The sequence below is a fragment of the Anomaloglossus baeobatrachus genome, chromosome 9, assembly GCF_048569485.1.
Source record: "Anomaloglossus baeobatrachus isolate aAnoBae1 chromosome 9, aAnoBae1.hap1, whole genome shotgun sequence".
NCBI classification, from domain to species: domain Eukaryota; kingdom Metazoa; phylum Chordata; class Amphibia; order Anura; family Aromobatidae; genus Anomaloglossus; species Anomaloglossus baeobatrachus.
This window is the reverse complement of record NC_134361.1, coordinates 222,905,113-222,920,394: the sequence shown is the minus strand read 5'-3', so window position 1 is coordinate 222,920,394 and position 15,282 is coordinate 222,905,113. Positions and strand designations below refer to the sequence as shown.

The 15,282-nt window shown below is 48.9% G+C and overlaps 1 protein-coding gene across 1 annotated transcript in view; it reads right to left on the bottom strand.

Moving 5' to 3' along the window:
- Nucleotides 1–2,125: 2,125 nt before the first annotated feature.
- UBA1 (ubiquitin like modifier activating enzyme 1) overlaps nt 2,126–15,282 on the bottom strand; it is a 50,691-nt gene continuing 37,534 nt past the window's right edge. Inside the window, exon 26 of the mRNA XM_075324620.1 lies at nt 2,126–2,979. Coding sequence (XP_075180735.1) covers nt 2,844–2,979 — 136 coding nt within the window. The 3' untranslated portion in view covers nt 2,126–2,843. The remainder of the gene's footprint in view (nt 2,980–15,282) is intronic.

Genomic DNA, 15,282 nt, shown 5'->3' with positions numbered 1-15,282 from the left:
CTGGAGTATAATACAGGAGGTAACTCAGGATCAGTAATGTAATGTCTGTACACAGTGACTGCACCAGCAGAATAGTGAGTGCAGCTCTGGAGTATAATACAGGAGGTAACTCAGGATCAGTAATGTAATTTATGTACACAATGACTGCACCAGCAGAATAGTGAGTGCAGCTCTGGAGTATAATACAGGAGGTAACTCAGGATCAGTAATGTATGTGCACAGTGACTGCACCATCAGAATAGTGAGTGCAGCTCTGGAGTATAATACAGGAGGTAACTCAGGATCAGTAATGTATGTACACAGTGACTGCACCAGCAGAATAGTGAGTGCAGCTCTGGAGTATAATACAGGAGGTAACTCAGGATCAGTAATGTAATGTATGTGCACAGTGACTGCACCATCAGAATAGTGAGTGCAGCTCTGGAGTATAATACAGGAGGTAACTCAGGATCAGTAATGTAATGTATGTACACAGTGACTACACCAGCAGAATAGTGAGTGCAGCTCTGGAGTATAAAACAGGAGGTAACTCAGGATCAGTAATGTAATGTATGTGCACAGTGACTGCACCATCAGAATAGTGAGTGCAGCTCTGGAGTATAATACAGGAGGTAACTCAGGATCAGTAATGTATGTACACAGTGACTGCACCAGCAGAATAGTGAGTGCAGCTCTGGAGTATAAAACAGGAGGTAACTCAGGATCAGTAATGTAATGTATGTGCACAGTGACTGCACCATCAGAATAGTGAGTGCAGCTCTGGAGTATAATACAGGAGGTAACTCAGGATCAGTAATGTATGTACACAGTGACTGTACCAGCAGAATAGTGAGTGCAGCTCTGGAGTATAATACAGGAGGTAACTCAGGATCAGTAATGTAATGTATGTACACAGTGACGGCACCAGCAGAATAGTGAGTGCAGCTCTGGAGTATAATACAGGAGGTAACTCAGGATCAGTAATGTAATGTATGTACACAGTGACTGCACCAGCAGAATAGTGAGTGCAGCTCTGGAGTATAATACAGGAGGTAACTCAGGATCAGTAATATATGTACAGAGTGACTGCACCAGCAGAATAGTGAGTGCAGCTCTGGAGTATAATACAGGAGGTAACTCAGGATCAGTAATGTAATGTATGTACACAGTGACTGCACCAGCAGAATAGTGAGTGCAGCTCTGGAGGATAATACAGGAGGTAACTCAGGATCAGTAATGTATGTACAGAGTGACTGCACCAGCAGAATAGTGAGTGCAGCTCTGGAGTATAATACAGGAGGTAACTCAGGATCAGTAATGTATGTACACAGTGACTGCTCCAGCAGAATAGTGAGTGCAGCTCTGGAGTATAATACAGGAGGTAACTCAGGATCAGTAATGTAATGTATGTACACAGTGACTGCACCAGCAGAATAGTGAGTGCAGCTCTGGAGTATAATACAGGAGGTAACTCAGGATCAGTAATGCATATACACAGTGACTGCACCAGCAGAATAGTGAGTGCAGCTCTGGAGTATAATACAGGAGGTAACTCAGGATCAGTAATGTATGTACACAGTGACTGCTCCAGCAGAATAGTGAGTGCAGCTCTGGAGTATAATACAGGAGGTAACTCAGGATCAGTAATGTAATGTATGTACACAGTGACTGCACCAGCAGAATAGTGAGTGCAGCTCTGGAGTATAATACAGGAGGTAACTCAGGATCAGTAATGTATGTACACAGTGACTGCACCAGCAGAATAGTGAGTGCAGCTCTGGAGTATAATACAGGAGGTAACTCAGGATCAGTAATGTAATGTATGTACACAGTGACTGCACCAGCAGAATAGTGAGTGCAGCTCTGGAGTATAATACAGGAGGTAACTCAGGATCAGTAATGTATGTACACAGTGACTGCACCAGCAGAATAGTGAGTGCAGCTCTGGAGTATAATACAGGAGGTAACTCAGGATCAGTAATGTAATGTATGTACACAGTGACTGCACCAGCAGAATAGTGAGTGCAGCTCTGGAGTATAATACAGGAGGTAACTCAGGATCAGTAATGTAATGTATGTACACAGTGACTGCACCAGCAGAATAGTGAGTGCAGCTCTGGAGTATAGATAAACATCACTCACAAGCTTCTGAAGGTCATTTTTTTTTATTTTTTTTCAGATTTCAAACACAGTATAAAGAGACATTTCTACAAGAACAGCAGTGACTGCATTTCTCATGACACTAAAGCTATATCTGGCTGTTCCTCGGCCCTCGGGTCACTGGCACGGTCGGGATGTTGTAAGTTGTGGGCAAGGCAAGAATAATAGAAAATATCGCTGTCTGGCTCCCCATGCGGTCGGGTCCGAGCACAGGACTCTCCAGCTCAATTCTTCGCAGCCAATAACCCTTCCCCCTACAGATCGCTCTCATGCGGCAGAAGGGTTAAAGCAAACTGGTGCACTAAACGACTAACTGTACAAATACATGGAGCGGGAAAGGTCATCGGCGGCTGGAGCCCCCCCAAGAGACCGGACAGGGTCCGGGGGTGGGGGGGCTGGAGTGCGAGTGAGGGGACGGGTCAGCTGGATTTAGTAGAATGCTCACAAACCTCACATGGTACCAGACGGGTGATGGGATTACGTTACAATGAGATTCGTGCACCCCCCCTTATGTCGGGGTCTCTTCACCGCACTCGAGGGTTAATAGCAGTAGAAGAGTCAGACTTTACAATTCCTAATTTATTTATTATTTTCAGTGATTCTGTATAGCACCCCTCCCCCATCTCCTGTGCCCTTTTCCAATCTGCTCCAGAAAACCCCTCTTTTCCCCCAGTGTGCATTGTAGCTGGAGATCTGGCGGAAGCTCAGCGGATGGTGTAGCGGACGTAGGGGACCTCCACATCCTCGCCGTCATCGTCGTTGCAGCAGAGCTCAAACACCAGAGCCTTTACGTGTTTCCCGATCTTCTTTTTGGACACTTTCGTGACAATTTCGGTCATCCTAAAAAAAAAAAAAATATATAAATTTTATATAAATTATATTTTAAATACTTTATATAATTATTAATACATGAATATATATTTATAAAAATATAAAATTTTACAATATATATTAAAATATATTTATAAAAATATATAAAAATTGTATTTATATTAAAGAGAATTTTTTTATAAAAGAAGGGAATTTTGTTACTTACCGTAAATTCCTTTTCTTCTAGCTCTTATTGGGAGACCCAGACGATTGGGGTATAGCTACTGCCCTCTGGAGGCCACACAAAGCACTACATTAAAAGTGCAAGGCCCCTCCCCCTCTGGCTATACCCCCCCCGTGGTATCACGGGTTCTCCAGTTTTAGTGCCAAAGCAAGAAGGAGGAAGCCAATAACTGGTTTAAACAAATTAACTCCGAATAACATCGGAGAACTGAAAAACCGTTCAACATGAACAACATGTGTACCCGCAAACAACAAAAAAACATCCCGAAGGACAACAGGGCGGGTGCTGGGTCTCCCAATAAGAGCTAGAAGAAAAGGAATTTACAGTAAGTAACAAAATTCCCTTCTTCTTCAGCGCTCTATTGGGAGACCCAGACGATTGGGACGTCCAAAAGCTGTCCCTGGGTGGGTAAAGAAATACCTCATGTTAGAGCTGCAAAACAGCCCTCCCCTACGGGGATGTCACTGCCGCCTGCAGGACTCTTCTACCTAAGCTGGCATCCGCCGAAGCATAGGTATGCACCTGATAATGCTTGGTGAAAGTGTGCAGACTGGACCAGGTAGCTGCCTGGCACACCTGTTGAGCCGAAGCCTGGTGACGTAATGCCCAGGACGCACCCACGGCTCTGGTAGAGTGGGCTTTTAGCCCTGAAGGAACCGGAAGCCCCGCAGAACGGTAGGCCTCTAGAATTGGTTCTTTGATCCATCGAGCCAAGGTGGCTTTAGAAGCCTGCAACCCCTTGCGCGGACCAGCGACAAGGACGAAAAGTGCATCGGCACGGCGCATGGGCGCCGTGCGGGAAATGTAGATTCTGAGTGCTCTCACCAGATCTAGCAAACGTAAGGCCTTTTCATACCGGTGAACCGGATGAGGACAAAAAGAAGGCAAGGAAATATCCTGATTAAGATGAAAAGAGGATACGACCTTAGGAAGAAACTCCGGAATGGGGCGCAGCACAACCTTGTCCTGGTGGAACACCAGGAAGGGAGCCTTAGATGACAGAGCTGCCAGCTCAGACACTCGCCGAAGCGATGTGATCGCAACAAGAAACGCCACTTTCTGCGACAGCCGAGAAAAGGAAACTTCCTTCAGAGGCTCGAAGGGCGGCTTCTGGAGGGCAACTAGTACCCTGTTCAGATCCCATGGATCTAACGGTCGCTTGTACGGGGGCACAATATGACAGACCCCCTGCAGGAACGTGCGCACCTTAGGAAGACGTGCTAGACGCTTCTGAAAAAACACGGATAGTGCCGAAACTTGCCCTTTAAGGGAGCTGAGCGACAAGCCCTTTTCTAACCCCGATTGCAGGAAGGAAAGAAACTTGGGCAATGCAAATGGCCAGGGAGACACTCCCTGAGCAGAGCACCAGGACAAGAAAATCCTCCACGTTCTGTGGTAGATCTTAGCCGAATTCGACTTTCTAGCTTGTCTCATTGTGGCAACGACTCCCTGAGATAATCCAGCAGATGCTAGGATCCAGGACTCAATGGCCACACAGTCAGGTTCAGGGCCGCAGAATTCTGATGGAAAAACGGCCCTTGGGACAGTAAGTCTGGTCGGTCTGGCAGTGACCACGGTCGACCGATCGTGAGATGCCACAGATCCGGATACCACGACCTCCTCGGCCAGTCCTTTTTCTGCTGAGGTTTGGTTGTTCTGGGTTGTGGTAAAGAGGAGTCTTTACCCTTGGACTGCTTAATGATGTCAGCCAATGGCTCGCCAAACAGTCTCTCTCTAGATAAAGGCAAACTGGTTAAACATTTTTTGGAACCAGCATCTGCTTTCCAGTCCCTTAACCACAAGGCTCTGCGCAAAACTACCGAATTGGCGGACGCCATTGAGGTGCGACTGGTAGATTCTAGGACCGCATTGATAGCGTAAGACGCAAACGCCGACATCTGCGTGGTAAGGGACGCCACTTGCGGCACTGCTGGATGTATGATAGCATCCACTTTTGCTAAGCCAGCTGAAATAGCCTGGAGTGCCCATACGGCTGCGAATGCCGGAGCAAACGACGCGCCGATGGCTTCATAGACAGATTTTAACCAAAGGTCCATCTGTCTGTCATTGGCATCTTTAAGTGAAGCGCCATCCTCCACTGCAACTATGGATCTAGCTGCAAGTTTGGAAATCGGGGGGTCTACCTTTGGACACTGTGTCCAGCGCTTGACCACCTCAGGGGGGAAAGGGAAACGCGTATCTTTAGATCGTTTAGAGAAACGCCTTTCTGGGTGAGCGTCGTGCTTCTGGATTGATTCTCTGAAGTCAGAATGATCTAACAAAGCACTCAATTTACGCTTGGGATAAAGGAAACGAAACTTCTCCTGCTCCGCAGCCGCCTCTTCTGCTGAAGGGGCTGGGGGAGAAATATCCAACAGCCTATTGATGGCTGAGATAAGGTCGTTTACCATGGCATCCCCATCCGGGGTATCCAGGTTGAGAGGGGTTCCAGGAATGGATTCCTGATCACTCTCATCAGACGCATCACAGGGAGACTGATTGCGCTGAGACCCTGAGCAGTGTGAAGACGTCGAGGGTCTTTCCCAGCGAGCTCGCTTAGGGTGGCTGGGGCCATCATCTGAGTCATAATCCTCGGCCTGTGAAGCCGGGGACCCCCCTGTAGGCTGGAAACATTCCAAGTAAGGGGGACCTGAGGACAGAGGCCTCGCCGTGTCCAGAGACTGAGCCCCATGCATAGATTGCAAGGTTTCAAGGATTTTTGCCATAGATACAGACATATTATCTGCAAAAACTGCAAAGTCCGTCCCTGTCACCGGGGCAGAACCTACAAGCGTCTCAGCCTGGGTCGCTACCTCTCCTGACTCCGGCTGGCGAAGCAGCACCGGGTCGGAGCATTGCACACAATGGGGGTCATCGGAGCCTGCTGGTAGATTAGCCCCACATGCAGCACACGCAGTATACACAGCCCTTTTTGCCTTGGCCGCCTTGCGTTTTGAGGATGACATGTTGCTGCTTCCACAGAGCGATCTGGGATATGCAGCCAGAAGCGCACCTCACAGTGCAAGAAATACAATATCTATATATCTGTACCCAGTACACTAATACACAGTGAGGCACTAGAGGGACCAGCACAGAAAAATCGCTTACCGCCCGCTTAAAAAGCGGGTGTGTGGTCGCCAGATAGCCCCTAGTCCAGGTCTCCCAGAGCCTTGCGTCCTTCCTCCAGCCAGACATGCATGTAATGGCTGCCGGCGTCCTGAGAGAGAAGGGGGGCGGGCCCTGGGCGTTCCTGGCCAAGAGCGGGAAGCCTGCTTCCCTCTGTGCATAGTGTGAGGGCTGGAGCATGTAAATCAGGCTCCAGCCCTCGTCGCTGCTAGCGAACAGCGTCTCTCCCCTACCCTGAATGACAGGGTGGGGGCGGGAACGAAACGGAGCTGCCGGCGTCCTAGGCCCAAAAAGCCGGGGACTAAATTTATAACCGCCGCCGCCGTAAAAGCGCGGCCGGCGGATCCCCGGCGCACCACAAGTCACAGCAGCGCCGCCCGGTCCAGAGGGGGTCGGCGCTGCGTTCCCAAACACAAACAATCCCCCAGTAATCTGTAGGGACACCAACTCCACGTTGCGGTCCCCGGCGCACTACAACACCCAGCCAGCCCGGAGTGTGTCTGTGCCTGCCGGGGACACAGAGTACCTGTATGATGCAGGGCCCGGTCCCTGATCGTACTCCTGCTCCGAATCCATCAGGTTCTAATGGGTCTGTGGATGGAGCCCGGCATCAGAGCTGAGAGGCCGGCAGGATCCCACTTCCACAGAGCCCTACCAGGGGATGTGGAAGGAAAACAGCATGTCAGGCTCCAGCCCTGTACCAGCAATAGGTACCTCAACCTTACAACACCATCCAGGGGTGAGAAGGGAGCATGCTGGGGACACTATATGTGTCCTCTTTTCTTCCATCCGAAACAGTCAGCAGCTACTGCTGACTAAAATCTGTGGAGCTATGCATGGAATGTCTGACCTCCTTCGCACACAAAGCTAAAACTGGAGAACCCGTGATACCACGGGGGGGGTATAGCCAGAGGGGGAGGGGCCTTGCACTTTTAATGTAGTGCTTTGTGTGGCCTCCAGAGGGCAGTAGCTATACCCCAATCGTCTGGGTCTCCCAATAGAGCGCTGAAGAAATATATAATTATATATATAATAAAATATCTAAAAATTCTTGTATTTCTATTAGATTTTTTTCTTCTCTTTAAATAGATATCTATCTATCTATCTATCTATCTCTATCTATCTACTGGGGGTCAAACCATTGATCAGATTATTGGGGTCATCCTCCGTTTTTGCAATGCTTTTAAACACATTTAGATTTAAAAATATATATTAAAATAGAATTTAAAAAAATATAATTTTACAAAATATATTAAAATATATTTTCAAAAATATATATATAAAATATTTATAAATATATAAAGAAGGGAATTTTGTTTACTTACCGTAAATTCCTTTTCTTCTAGCTCCAATTGGGAGACCCAGACAATTGGGTGTATAGCTATTGCCTCTGGAGGCCACACAAAGTATTACACTTAAAAGTGTAAGGCCCCTCCCCTTCTGGCTATACACCCCCAGTGGGATCACTGGCTCACCAGTTTTAGTGCCAAAGCAAGAAGGAGGAAAGCCAATAACTGGTTTAAAGACCAATTCAATCCGAGGAAACATCGGAGAACTGAACCATACCACATGAACAACATGTGTACCCGAAAAAACAGAAAAACCCCGAGAAAACAGGGCGGGTGCTGGGTCTCCCAATTGGAGCTAGAAGAAAAGGAATTTACGGTAAGTAAACAAAATTCCCTTCTTCTTTTTCGCTCCTAATTGGGAGACCCAGACAATTGGGACGTCCAAAAGCAGTCCCTGGGTGGGTAAAAGAATACCTCGTGATAGGGCCGTCAAACAGCCCTTCCCTACAGGTGGGCAATCGCCGCCTGAAGGCCTTATCTACCTAGGCTGGCGTCTGCCGAAGCGTAGGTATGCACCTGAAAATGCTTGGTAAAAGTATGCAGACTCAATCAGGTAGGTGCCTGACACACCTGCTGAGCCGTAGCCTGGTGCCGTAATGCCCAGGATGCACCCACGGCTCTGGTAGAATGGGCCTTCAGCCTTGAGAGAACCAGAAGCCCAGAAGAACTGTAGGTTTCAAGAATTGGTTCCTCGATCCCCAGAGCCAGGGTGGATTCAGAAGCTTGCGACTGTTTACGCCGACCAGCGACAAGGACAAAGAGTGCATCCGGGTGGCGCAGGAGCGCCATGCGGGAAGTAGAACCTGAGTGCTCTCACCAGAACCAACAGATGCAAATCCTTCTGAAATTGATGGACTGGACGAGGGCACAAAGAAGGTGAGGTGATATCCTGATTGATATGAAAGAGGGATACCACCTTAGGGAGAAATTCCGGAATCGGACGCAGAACTACCCTGTCCTGGTGAAGGACCAGGAAGGGAGATTTGTATGAGAGCGTTGCTAGCTCGGAAACTCTCCCAAGAGACGAGACCGTTACTAGAAGGCCACTTCCTGAGAAAGCGGGAAGGGAGACCTCTTTCAAAGGCTCGAAAGGCGGCATCTGGAGAGCAATTAGAACCTTGTTCAGATCCCAGGGCTCTGACGGCCGCCTGTACGGAGTGCTGAGAAGACAAACTCCCCGTAGGAACGTGCGTACCTGAGGAAGTCGTTTCTGAAAAAATACAGATAGCGCTGAGACTTGTCCCTGAAGGGAACTGAGCGACAACCCTTTTTCCAACCTAGATTGCAGGAAGGAAGGAAACATGGACGATGCAACCGGCCAGGGAGAAACACCCTGCGCCGAGCACTGAGAATATCTTCCACGTCCTGTGGTCAATCTTGGCGGACGTTGGTATGCTAGCCTGTCTCATGGTGGCAACCACGTCCTGAGGTAACCCTGACGACACTAGGTTCCAGGACTCAATGCCACACCATCAGGTTGAGGGCCTTAGAATTCAAATGGAAGAATGGCCCTTGAGACAGCCAGTCTGATTGGTCTGGTAGTGCCCCCGGTTAGCCTACCGTGAGGCACCACAGAACCGGGAACCACAACACCCTCGGCCAATCTGTAGCGACGAGGATGGCGCGGCCGCAGTCGGTCCTGATCTAACGCAGCACTCTGGGCAATAATGCTAGAGGTGGCACATAAGGTAGCTGGAACTGCGACCAATGCTGAACTAAGGCGTCTGCCGCCAGAGCTCGATGATTGTGAAACCGTGCCATGAAGCTGGCACATTGTTGTTGTGCCGTGACGCCATTAGATCGACGTCCGGCCTCTGTCAGCGGCGCCAGATCTCCTGAAACCCGTCCGGGTGAAGAGACCATACTCTTTCGGCCACACCCCGGCGACTTAGGAAGTCAGCCTCCTAGTTTTCCACGCCTGGGATGTGAACTGTGGATATGGTGGATGCCGTGTCTTCCACCCATATCAGAACCTGCCGGACTTCCTGGAAGGCTTGTCGGTTGCGCGTTCTTCCTTGGTGGTTGATGTATGCCACCGCTGTGGAGTTGTCCGACTGAAGTCGGATTTGCTTGCTTTCCAGCTGCTGTTGGAAGGTTTGTAGGGCAAGATACACTGCTCTGTGTTCAAGAACATTGATCTGAAGGGTGGACTGTTGCTGAGTCCACGAACCCTGAGCGCTGTGGTGGAGAAAAAACTGCTCCCCACCCTGATCGACTCGTCTGTCGTAACTATCGCCCAGGATGGGGATAGGAAGGACCTTCTTTTTGACCATGAGGTGGGAAGAAGCCACCACCGTAGAGATTCCTTGGCCGCCTGAGAAAGAAAGACGACTCTGTTGAGGGAGGTCGACTCCCCGTCCCATTGGCGGAGAATGTCACATTGTAGTGGACGCAGATGAAACTGCGCGAAAAGAACTGCCTCCATTGCTACCATCTTACGTAGGAAGTGCATGAGGCGTCTCAATGTGTGCGACTGGTTCTTAAAGAAGAGATTGCAGCCCGTAGTGAATGCTGTTTGTCTAGCGGAAGCTTTACTATCGCTGAGAGAGTATGAAACTCCATGCCTAGATATGTTAGCGATAGGGTCGGGGTCGGATCTGACTTTAAAAAGTTGATGATCCACCCAAAACTCTAGAGAGTCTCCAGCGCAACGTTCGGGCAGTGTCGGCATGTTTCCTAAGAGAGTGCCTTGACAAGTAGATCGTCTAAATATGGGATCACAGAGTGACCCTGAGAGTGCAGGACTGTGACTACTGCTGCCCTGACCTTGGCGAAGACCAGTGGGACTGTCGCTAGCCGGAAGGTAGAGCTACGAACAGAAGGTGTTCGTCTCCTATAACGAAGCGTAGAAACGCTAGTGCTCTGGATCAAACGGCACGTGTGGATAGGCATCCTTGATGCCTAATGATGCTAGGAAATCTCCTTGGGACACTGAGGCGATGACATGGCGGAGGGATTCCATCCGGAACCGCCTGGTGTCCACGAGCTTGCTGAGCAGTTTTAGATCTAGAACGGGACGGAACGGCCCGTTCTTATAGGCACCGCAAATAATTTGGGGTAAAAACCGTGACCTTGTTCCTGAAGAGGAACGGGGGTCATCACTCTTTCTGCCTATAGAGTGCACCCTGTTTGCAGAAGAGCAGCGGCTCGGCCGGGAGGTGGAGAAGTTCTGAAGAATCGAGTTGGAGGACGAGAAGTGAGCTCTATCCTGTACCCGTGAGACAGAATGTCTCACACCCAACGGTCATTGACCTATGGCAGCTAAATATCGCCAAGGCGGGAGAGCCTGCTACCGACCGAGGATGCGGAGAGAGGAGGCCGCAATTCATGAGGAAGCCGCCTTGGAAGCGGGTTTTCAGACTGTCTCTTTTTTGGGCGTGACTGAGCCCGCCAAGAATCTGAGCTCCTCTGATCCTTTTGAGTCCACATTGGACGAGGAAAAATGGGACCTGGCCGAGCCTCGAAAAGACCGAAACCCCGACTGCCTCCTGCTCTGTTGGGGTTTGTTGTGTCCGGGCTGAGGAAAGGATGAATCCTTACCCCTGGACTGTTTAATGGTTACATCCAAACGCTCACCAAACAGTCGGTCAGCAGAAAAAGGCAACTGGTTAAGCACCCTTTTTTGGAAGCAGAATGTGCCTTCCATTCACTTAACTAGCAGACCAGGCTCTGCTTAAAAACACGGAGTAGCGGAGGCTACTGCCGCACGGTTCGCAGAGTCTAGGGCAACCTGACTCGCGTAAGAAACAAATGCAGACATTTGAGAGGTTAAGGATGCCACCTGCGGCACAGATGTACGTGTAACCGTGTCAATCTGTGTAAGACAAGCTGAAATAGCTTGGAGTGCCCCAAGGGTGAGAATGCTGGAGCCAACGGTGCGCCGACAGCCTCATAGATGGATTTAGACCAGAGATCCATCTGTCTGTCAGTGGCATCTTTAAGTGCAGCTCCATCTCCCACTGCAACTATGGATCTAGCTACAAGCCTGGAGATTGGAGGATGCCGCTTGGGACACTGGGTCCAGTCCTTGACCACGTCAGGGGGCAGGGATAACGTGTATCCTAAGCCGTTTGGAGAAGCGCATATCTGGATAAGTGTGGTGTTCCTGGACTGCCTCTCTGAAGGCAGAGTGGTCCAGAAAAATACGTGAAGCTGACTCCTCCACTGGAGGAGCTGTGAGAAATAACCAACATTCTATTGATGGACGCTATAAGATTATTCACTATGGCGTCACCATTAGGTGTATCCAGATTGAGAGCGGTCTCAGGATCAGAATCCTGAGCCGCTACTTCCGCCTCATTACACAGAGAGTCCTTCTGCTAGGACCCTGATGAAACCTTGGGCCGCTCATAGTGAGCCCGCTTAGGCTGTCTGGGACTGACGTCTGTGCAGAGCCGTGACTCTGGGATGCGTGTGACATTCCCGGAGCTGTTAGTTGTTCACACTGAGGGGGGCCATGGATCAATGATTCAACAGTGCCCATGTTGTGAGAGACATGTCCGGACTGCTAGGCTTCTAGTATCATAGCCATAGTCTCAGAAAATCTGTCAGTAAATACTGCAGACACCGTCCTCATCCTCTGGCCATTAGCAGAGACTCCGGCTGAGTTGGATACCATGGGGGTCTATGTAACCTGCCGGCCGTATAGCCGTACATGCTGTACCGGCTGCATAGAAAAACATGTGGTTCTGCACCTTTGTTTTACACAGAGAATATGCTGATAACTCCTCCGCACAATCCAGGAGGGTATATACAACGTGCGACCAAACAGTGCAATGTATATAGTACAAGCATATCTATAAGTGCACTTCTGCACTAGTGGGGTTAGCACCACAGGTGCTGCTTAACGTCTGTTGCAGCGATTGTGTGACTATCAGAATGCCAGGGTCTTCCACACTTGTCTCTGTATCGTACAGAAAACTGACACTAATGGCTGCCGGCGTCCTGTATAGAGAAGGAAGCCGTGGGCGTGCCTGAGAAAGTGCGGGAATCCGGTTTCACAGCGCACACAGTGAGAGGGGTGGAGTATGCAAAACATACTCCAGCTCTCAGCGCTGCTGTGCTATGCAGCGTCACGCCCCTACCCTGACTGTCAGGGCTGTGGGCGGTAACGAAGGGAGACTAGGCCCAGAAGCCGGGGACTCGAGTTAATAAGCGCGGCCGGCATATCAGTGCTGGCCGGCGCGGAAGTCCCCGGCGCACCACAACTCCCAGCGGCGCCTTAAATAAAAACGGCAGCGGCGTTAGCGCGGTAGTCACCCAATACACTAACACACCCAGCAACGCTGTGGTGTGCGATGGCACTAGTGCGGACAGCGCCGCTGTCCCTGGCGCACTAACACACCCAGCAGTGCTGCCGTGTGTCTGCGCGGTCCCCGCAGGGACACCGAGTACCTCCATGTAGCAGGGCCATGTCCCTGAAGATACTCCGCTCCATGTCCAGCAATACCAGGGGCTGTGGATGGAGCACGGCCTCAGTGCCTGGAGACCGATAGAATCCCACTTCACCCAGAGCCCTGTAAAAAGGGATGGGGAAGGAAGCAGCATGTGGGCTCCAGCCTCCGTACCCGCAATGGGTACCTCAACCTTAACAAACACCTCCGACATGAAGTGGGGTGAGAAGGGAGCATGCTGGGGGCCCTTAGTATGGGCCCTCTTTTCTTCCATCCGACATAGTCAGCAGCTGCTGCTGACTAAACAGTGGAGCTATGCGTGGATGTGTTGCCTCCTTCGCACAAAGCACAAAACTGGTGAGCCAGTGATCCCACTGGGGGTGTATAGCCAGAAGGGGAGGGGCCTTACACTTTTAAGTGTAATACTTTGTGTGGCCTCCAGAGGCAATAGCTATACACCCAATTGTCTGGGTCTCCCAATTAGGAGCGAAAAAGAAAATAATATTTTTCGTCTTTATATTAACCCCTTAACGACCGCGGGCAGTAAAATTACGTCCTAAATGACATAATCTTACTGCCCGCGGTCCTCCGGCGGCAGCATGCCGCGATCGGCACACATCTCAGCTGATTTTCACAGCTGAGATGTGTGCCTGCTAGGCACGAGCAGAATCGTTATCTGCTCGTGCCGATTAACCCCTTATATGGCGCTGTCAATACATGACAGCGCCATTATAAGCGCGATTGCGGTAAGCATTTACTTACCACCCGAAACCGGAAGTCACGTGACGCGATCACGTGACTCCCGATAGTTGTCATGGTAGCACAGGGTCATGTGATGACTCCTGTACTACACATGACTTGGTTTCACTTTCGCTGTGCCCGGGGCACAGCAAAAGAGAAAGACAGCGTATCTGCTGTTTACAGCCTTCCAGCTGTGATCAGCAGATACTGCAGAGCGATCGGAATGTTGATCGCAATAGCCCCCTAGGGGGACTAGTAAAATAAAAAAAAAAAGTTAAAAAATAAGTTTTAAAAAATTAAAAAAAAACAAAAAAACCTAAAAGTTCAAATCACCCCCCATTCGCCCCATTGAAAATTAAAGGGTTAAAAAAATAAAAAATATACACACATTTGGTATCGCCGCGTTCAGAAACGCCCGATCTATCAAAATATAAAATCAATTAATCTGATCAGTAAACGGCGTAGCGGCAAAAAAATTCCAAACGCCAAAACGACGTTTTTTTGTCGCCACAACTTTTGCGCAAAATGCAATAAGAGGCGATCAAAACGTAGCATCTGCGCAAAAATGGTACCGTTAAAAACGTCAGCTCGAGACGCAAAAAATAAGCCGTCATTGAGCCTAAGATCCCGAAAAATGAGAACGCTACGGGTCACGGAATATGGCGTAAAACGTGCGCCACTTTTTTCGGACAAACTTCCGATTTTTTTTTAACCCCTTATATAAAAGTAAACCTATACATGTTTGGTGTCTACGAACTCGCACTGACCTGAGGCATCACACCCACACATCAGTTTTACCATATAGTGAACACAGTGAATAAAATATCTCAAAAACCATAGTGCTATCGCACTTTTTTTGCTATTTTTCAGCATTTGGAATTTTTTTGCCATTTTCTAGTACACAATATGGTAAAACTGATGGTTTCATTTAAAAGTACAGCTCGTTCCGCAAAAAATGAGCCCTCACATGACCATATTGACTGAAAAATAAAAAAGTTACGTCTCTCAGAAAAAGAATGGCGAAAAAAAAAAACGGAAAGCGAAAAATCGGCCGGTCGTGAAAGGGTTAAAGAGAAAAAAAATCTAAAATAAAATAATTTTTATATATTGTTTTATAATTCTAAAATTTATTGTATTTATATTAGAGAAAAAAAAATATATTTTGTTCTCGAATATAAATACAAAGAAGGGAATTTTGTTTACTTACCGTAAATTCCTTTTCTTCTAGCTCCTATTGGGAGACCCAGACAATTGGGTGTATAGCTTCTGCCTCCGGAGGCCACACAAAGTACTACACTTTAAAAAGTGTAACCCCTCCCCTCTGCCTATACACCCTCCCGTGGATCACAGGCCCCTCAGTTTTGGTGCCAAAGCAAGAAGGAGGAAACTTATAAATTGGTCTAAGGTAAATTCAATACGAAGGATGTTCGGAGAACTGAACCATGAACCAAAAGAACAATTCAACATGAACAACATGTGT